The sequence below is a fragment of the Pseudochaenichthys georgianus genome, unplaced genomic scaffold (assembly GCF_902827115.2).
Source record: "Pseudochaenichthys georgianus unplaced genomic scaffold, fPseGeo1.2 scaffold_657_arrow_ctg1, whole genome shotgun sequence".
NCBI lineage: Eukaryota > Metazoa > Chordata > Actinopteri > Perciformes > Channichthyidae > Pseudochaenichthys > Pseudochaenichthys georgianus.
In genome coordinates, this window is record NW_027263212.1 from 105995 (window position 1) to 113699 (window position 7705).

Genomic DNA, 7705 nt, shown 5'->3' on the forward strand with positions numbered 1-7705 from the left:
CTGAAGAACCTGCAGGACATGTGGGTTAAAGACAGAAACACGTCGTGTTCTCGGAGCTGAAATGCAAACAAAATGAACAATGAAATCTAAGTGAGGAAATATAAGACGTTTCTGTCGCTCTTCCTGCGACTCCTTCAGTTCTACTGATGAACTGATGATGAAAGAAATGATGGAAAAGTTGCTTGATTTGTTTCTGCAGTAAAAACATGTCGATCCTTTAAATCCTGCAACTGTGTCTTTATTCTCCTCCACGCCATAAATACATTATAATATGTACAAGTTATTGACGGTGACATTAACCAAGCAGCAGACTGTATCTCATAACAGACGTATCCCTAAAACGCTTCAACAATCAGGCAATCATTCAAGCATTATCTCCAACTGACAGTCAGGATATTAAATTAGTAAATCTAAAGTCAACACATGTTTTCAATCTGGAAAAAAACCTGATTATTTTGCAGTTTTTACGGAAAGTCATGAAAGTGGGTCAAAGCATCCTGAAGGCACTGCAGCGCCCCCCGCTGGCCGTCACGGGAAGTTCACACAAAACCAGGAATACAATTAATTTATCAATTTATCCAATTCTAATGATAGTAAGCGGTTACTTAATGTTCTTCTGGACTATACTTGTAGACGTTTCATGGAAAGTCTCTCAAAAGCAGGCCAGATGATCCATTCGCAGCTTCGGTTTGCATCAAAAGGAAACTTTAAACCAGAATATTCAGGCGGTTATAAGAGTTGTTTTTATTACCAAGCAGATTTGTGATAGTATATTTTTTAAACCCTTGATTCTTGTTGAATTTGTCTCATTATTACTGCATTAAAAAGCAGAATATTTAGATGTTAATTGTTGAAAAGGAGACGAATAAGATATGAAACTAAAACTGTCTGCATGGCATGAAAGAAAGTATTGATCCTTAAATCTGGCGACGCATTAAAAGACGCAAAGAAAAGTCGGACATTCTTGAGCCGACGTTATAAAGGAAAACTTTAAAACCCAAATATTCACGCAGTTATACGAGTTATTTTTTATTTCTAAGCAGATTCGTGATGTTTAAAGTGAACTGACCCTTAAATCAGCAAAGAAAAGTGACGTAAGTAAAAAATAAGTGCTTTAATTCTCTTGAAAGTGAAAACATGTGGGAATCTCCTCCGAACGTCCGCATTTAATAGCGTTTTGATACAAACATATGAAACCTGCAGCTCCGCTCACATTCTCCTGTCTTTACGCATGAGGTAATGTCTCCAGGTCGACGCGTCTGACTCCAGATCTGTGATTTATTGTCAGTGTTCGGTTGAGTATCACTGGTACTCCTTCAAGATTTGTCCGGCTATCACCAGTCTCTGGATCTCGCTGGTTCCCTCGTAGATCTCCGTGATGCGAGCGTCTCGATAATGCCTCTCCGCCGGCATGTCCGTCACGTAGCCCATCCCCCCCAGGACCTGGATCGCCTGGAATTCAAGTAAAACACACACGGGATATTTAGAGAATCTTTAGGGGTGTGTTCTGTGGCTTTGACCGTCCGTTCTGATTTTACCTGATGAGCGCAGAAGGTGGCGGCTTCAGACGCTGCGAGTTTAGCCATGGCTGCCTCCTGCAGGAAATACAAAGTGAGGGTAAACACGTGTGCAGAAATGTTAATCGTAGGCCTGTCGCGATAAGCAATTAATTGACTTATCGTTCGATAAATAAAGATGAACTCGATAACTTTTCTGACCTCGATACATTTCCATTTCCATGCGTTTTTGTTTACATAAGGATGTGACCAGCATTTTAGCAGTGAGGGGCGGGGCTCACACACAGCCAGGCGCGCTGTGAGGGGCGGGGCTCACACACAGCCAGGCGCGCTGTGAGGGGCGGGGCTCACACACAGCCAGGCGCGCTGTGAGGGGCGGGGCTCACACACAGCCAGGCGCGCTGTGAGGGGCGGGGCTCACACACAGCCAGGCACGCTGTGAGGGGCGGGGCTCACACACAGCCAGGCACGCTGTGAGGGGCGGGGCTCACACACAGCCAGGCGCGCTGTGAGGGGCGGGGCTCACACACAGCCAGGCGCGCTTTGAGGGGCGGGGCTCACACACAGCCAGGCGCGCTGTGAGGGGCGGGGCTCACACTGTGATACTGTAATATCTAGGGATGGGTATCGTTAATGATTTTAACGGTACTACTACTCTTAAAAATGTGTGTGTCTGTTAGGCCCGGGGCTTACACAGCCAGGCGCACTGTGAGGGGCGGGGCTCACACACAGCCAGGCGCGAAATAATTGATATCGCAAGTTAGAAAAGTAAGATGCATTTTGACAGACGGAGGGAAAATATCCTGCATTTGGAATGTCCGATAGTCCACCATTAACACCTTAGTCTCGTCAACGAAAACTAAATATACATTTCGTCAAAGTTTTCGTTATCAAGAATCTATTTTTAGCTCGTCGTCGTCGTCTCGCCTAAGTGCTGTAAAAAAGGTCGTTGACGAATCATTATGTCAGTGGTCTAAAATGGTCTTACAACGGTGCCGACAATATTATCGTTTATCGCAATAATTTCCAGGGGAATGTATCGTCCGAGAAAATTAATTATCGTGACAGGCCGAGTGAAACGTGTTCAAATCAGAAGGAAGGAGTACCTTGGTGAAGGGTCGCTTTGAGTCTCGAAGCAGCGCAGCTTTCCAGGTGAGCAGGCGAGCGCTTTCCACCGCCACCCCCATGTCAGCCAGCTTAAACTACAGGGAAAACACTCATTACAAAAAACATCGCTTTCCGGATCCTTTATCAGAAAGAAAACAAGTCGTAGTGCACCTTAGTTTTTATTTGAGTATAGAGAGTTCTGCACTGCAGTCACCTGTATGGCCTGCAGCTTTCCGATCGGAGCTCCGAATGCAACGCGCTTGAGAGCGTAATCTGCAGCGCAGTCCAGAGACGCCTGAGCGATCCCCAGAGCCTGAGAAGCGATCCCGATCCTCCCGCTGTCCAGAGTTTGCTGCGAGACACAGAAAATGTACGTTTGACAATGTAAAAAAAATGCCTTTTGAGGTCGATTGAGCTCTTATTTTGAAAAAAGAGAATTTTGAAGGATGATTCAGCTCTTACTTTGAAAATAAAGTACCATGGCGATCTTGGTTTCCACCACCAAGCTACTTTATTTTAGCCAAGGTGTTTCCATTGGGCATTTTTAGAATGATTGAGCTCTTATTTTGAAAAACGGACAATGTAAAAAAAATGCATTTTGAGGTCAATTGAGCTCTTATTTTGAAAAAAAGCACATCTGACAAAGTGAAAAGAGAATTTTAAAGGATGATTGAGCTCTTATTTTGAAAATAATTACCATGGCGATCTTGGTTTCCACCACCTAGCTACTTTATTTTAGCCAAGGTGTTTCCATTGGGCATTTTTAGCATGATTGAGCTCTTATTTTGAAAAACGAGAATTTTTAGCATGATTGAGCTCTTATTTTGAAAAACGAGAATTTTTAGCATGATTGAGCTCTTATTTTGAAAAACGAGAATTTTGAAGGATGATTGAGCTCTTATTTTGAAAATAAGTACCATGGCGATCTTGGTTTCCACCACCAAGCTACTTTATTTTAGCTAAGGTGTTTCCATTGGGCATTTTTAGCATGATTGAGCTCTTATTTTGAAAAACAAGTACATCGGACAATGTAAAAATGAAAAAGCATTTTGAGGTTGATTGAGCTCTTATTTTGAAAAACGAGAAATTTGAAGGATGATGCAGCTCTTATTTTGAAAAAAAGCACATTTGAAAAAGTAAAAAATGCATTTTAAGGTCGATTGAGCTCTTATTTTGAGAAAAAGCACATCTGACAAAGTGAAAAGAGAATTTTAAAGGATGATTGAGCTCTTATTTTGAAAATAAGTACCATGGCGATCTTGGTTTCCACCACAAAGCTACTTTATTTTAGCCAAGGTGTTTCCATTGGGCATTTTTAGCATGATTGAGCTCTTATTTTGAAAAACAAGTACATCGGACAATGCCAAAAAAAAGCATTTTGAGGTTGATTGAGCTCTTATTTTGAAAAACGAGAATTTTGAAGGATGATTCAGCTCTTATTTTGAAAACAAAGTACCATAGCGATCTTGAACCCGGCGCCTCGAGGCCCCAGCATGTTTCCCAGAGGGATCCTGCAGTCCTCCATGATGATGTTGGCCGTGGACGACGCCTTGATGCCCAGTTTGTCCTCCTTCTTCCCCAGAGAGAGGCCGGGGTGAGGCATGGGGATCAGGAAGGCACTGATACCCTGAACGCACGGAGCAAAACACACCTCAGAGGAAGTAACAAAGCACCCAAATATGTGAAACCGGTTTCTAAAGATCACAATGCTTCCTTTATCTCTCCGTGTAGGATTGCCTTGTGTTTGAGCTTCTTGTCGGTGGTGGCGAACACGATGGTGGCCGAGGCGTCCCAGCTGTTGGTGATCCAGGCTTTGGTCCCGTTCAGAACCCAGTCCTCTCCGTCCTGAAGGGCCACGGTGGAGGCCGCGCCCGCATCGCTGCCGTTACCTGGAGGGGGGATCAATATGCATTTTCTAGTTTCTTAACTTGATTGTAAAGCCTTGACCCACCCCCGTGAATAAAAGGTGCTATATAACTAACAGTGTTGTTGTTGTTGTTGTTGTTGTTAGTATCATCATCATGAATGGCCCGTTTACCTGGCTCACTGAGTCCGAAGCAGCCCACCTTCTCTCCGGTGGTGAACGGCGTGATCCACTGATGCTTCTGCTCCTCTGTGCCGTTCTTTAATATCGGCCCGATGTACAGAGACTAGGAAACACACGGAAATATTATTGTTTATTAGTTAATCCTAAAGTGCTGATTCTGGGTCCGTAGCTTTTAAAAAATAAAAACGTGATTAAACTCCGTATCCTGTTCCAAACCACATCAAGGATCTGAAACAGTCTGGAGCTCAAAGGCTTTCTCTCTTGCCGGTTATACCTCAAGGTGAGTTCCTTTCTACTTCCTGCTTCTTCACACACATGCTCTCCAGTACAGGTTAGCTCTGAGTGTTAGCGATGCTAATGTAAACACCGACCATATTACGTCCTAAACAGTCGGGCATTGTTTCTGATAGCAACGTTCTGATTGGCCCGTGGGTCCACATTTCAGATGTTACGTCATATCGGACGCACATCCCGTTTTTAGAGATTTGGGTACGGAGGAGAAGAGAGAGGGTACACCGGGGACACATATCTATGTATAAATAAAGTGCATTTTGCAGGATAGGAGACCGTTAACAGCTGATATAAAAACACACTCACGTTATTGACGGACACCACGACCCCCGTGCTGGCGCAGCCTCGGCTGATCTCCTCCATGGCCAGACTGTAGGCCAGGTAGTCCATCCCCGCCCCCCCCAGCTCCTCCGGCACCTCGATGGCCATCACACCCAGCGCCCCCAAATCCTGGATCTGCAGCACAGGAAGAACATGTTTCATACCTTAAACATGAGATAACCCCCTTACCATATACATTACTCACAGTCAGGGACGGGCACAGGGACGGGCTAGTGTTGCCCGGGCAACGGCCCTTTTGAACCTGTTGGCTGACCTGCCCCTCTGGAGAGAGCGGAGGTCTTTTTTTCTGTTGTGGCCGAATAAACATGATAAGCCCACAATTAGTATTGTCGAGTCTCGCTGCGATAAAACACGCCTTGTCAGCGCTGCCATCTGCCCCCAGTCACGTGACTTTGTTTACAATCTGACAGCTGGAAGCAAAGGGAAGCCCTCCGAGTCCGGCCTCATGTTGCTATGGTGATCACGTGCCTGCCTGCCTTTGGTGGCCAATCCTCGGGTCGATCTGTCCCCGGAAATGTTCCCGTTTTTAAATATGCTTTTATTGATTCTGAGTTTTCTCCTGGCAGCTCGAGTACAGGGGACAAACCGGGGACTTTACCTCCTCTGGACACCGTCGGCTATTTACAACAAAGCACCTAAATATACTTGTTATTGTGTTTCTGTCTTTCTGTGTCTTTCCATCCGCTCCGTAAACTCCCTCTCTCTCTTCTCTTGATCGCCCCCTCTCAGAGAGCCCTTCACTGCCCCGCTTCATTGTAGGATTTCTGCCATGTCTCTACTTTAGTTTCACCATCTCTGTTACTAAGTTATGGAATACTAAACACATAAGTAATTAGATACCTTACCGTTACTGCGCTCATAAAGAATGATAAGAATAAGAATAATGCGTATTGAACAGGTTTAATCAATTAGTGATTTTATTTAAGGCACAGCAGTTACAATGGTCAAACTATATTAAAACAGATAGTTACTAACATTAGATATGTTAATGAGATATGGACCGCAAACAATTTTTTTCCCCTGGTTTTCATTTTTTTTATAAAAAGTTCTTACGTTTTCAGGGGGGTCCGGGGGGGGGCTTTTTCTAGTTTAGAGCAATAGCCCTCCAAATGTCTGTGCACGTCCCTGCTCACAGTCATTATTTACATGTTCAGAAACCAGAAGATCTTACATCTCAAAAGAAGTCTCAGGAAATATTAAGTCTGGCACAACCATTTTCTTATAAAGTCCTATCTTATCTTGTGTAGTTTCCCCACGGCTGCAGACGCACATTTATCACGTCCGCTGGCGCATCATAAATACTTTGATGCAGTCGGATTCTCAAAGCAGTCTCTTTTCCTAAATCCTTTTGAATAGCGCAATTAAATAGAAATAGTTTCACACAGAGGTCAAGGAATAGTGGATAGGAAAAGACGATTGAGCTGATTTTTGGACAATTCGACCGCAACCTAAGCGGTAGTAGCGCGAGAGTTCAATTGTACCTGTTTTTTAGGGAAAGTATGCTCTTTGTCCAGCTTCCCGGCGATGGGGGTCAGCTCTCGGTCGGCGAAGTCTCTGCAGGTCTGTCGGATCAGCTGGTGAGTCTCCGACAGCTCAGCCAGAGCCGAGAAACTCCGACAGGAGAGACACAGACCGAGCGCTGAGGGAGAGAAAGTCATTAGTTGAATATCTCAACCAGGGATTAACGATGTGGAGAATAAACGATTGCAGAGATTACTGTGATTACAATTACAATCGGATTCAAGACCGAGCGCTGAGGATGGGACAGAAAGAGATTCATGAAGAAAATGCATCACAAAAAACAATACTAAATTATTTGTTTACTGTTTACCTATTTATTAAAGCATGCTTTTGTTTCTGATGCACTTCCCCTTTACTGTTGTAACAGCATTGTTTATAATAGTAATTTAATTTAGTAAATCATCTGAATACTTCCATATGATTCACATATCATTTCACATGCCTTTATTCCCCTTATTCTGCATAGACTTCCTTTTGTCTTTGAACGCACCACTGCTAGCTTTCCATGAAGTAGGTGAAAGGTTATCCTCATCCTCAGTCACCTTCACATCTCTCTGACAGTTATAGAAACACGAAACTATCAAGAATATCTGTCAAACAACAACATTTGCCATTCATTAAACTACGTCATTACTTGTTATTAATGTTGCTACCTAAATTAGCCAAAAGCTAACATGCAGCTGCTAACTTCTTCCCTTAAATTAGCCTAAAGCTAACTCTAAGAAACATGTTATAACAACGCGTTTCCTCTGTCAGTAACGAAAGCTAACACACATGTATATTTATATGACAATAAGGTATCATATAAAGTGTTAAATTACATAATAAGACCTTCATGTTTGAACTGGTTACATATCAAGCTAAGCTAACTATGATATTT

General features: G+C 43.5%; 1 protein-coding gene across 1 annotated transcript; it reads right to left on the minus strand.

The window, feature by feature from the left end:
* Positions 1-1095: 1095 nt before the first annotated feature.
* On the minus strand, positions 1096-6962 carry acads (acyl-CoA dehydrogenase short chain). The gene is made up of 9 exons (XM_034079592.2): positions 6786-6962; positions 5269-5418; positions 4663-4774; positions 4362-4513; positions 4081-4251; positions 2839-2976; positions 2624-2719; positions 1539-1595; positions 1096-1452 (listed from the first exon to the last, which is right to left on the minus strand). Exons 1-9 carry the CDS (start codon positions 6960-6962, stop codon positions 1303-1305), a joined length of 1203 nt encoding a protein of 400 aa, XP_033935483.2. The 3' UTR covers positions 1096-1302.
* Positions 6963-7705: the final 743 nt, after the last annotated feature.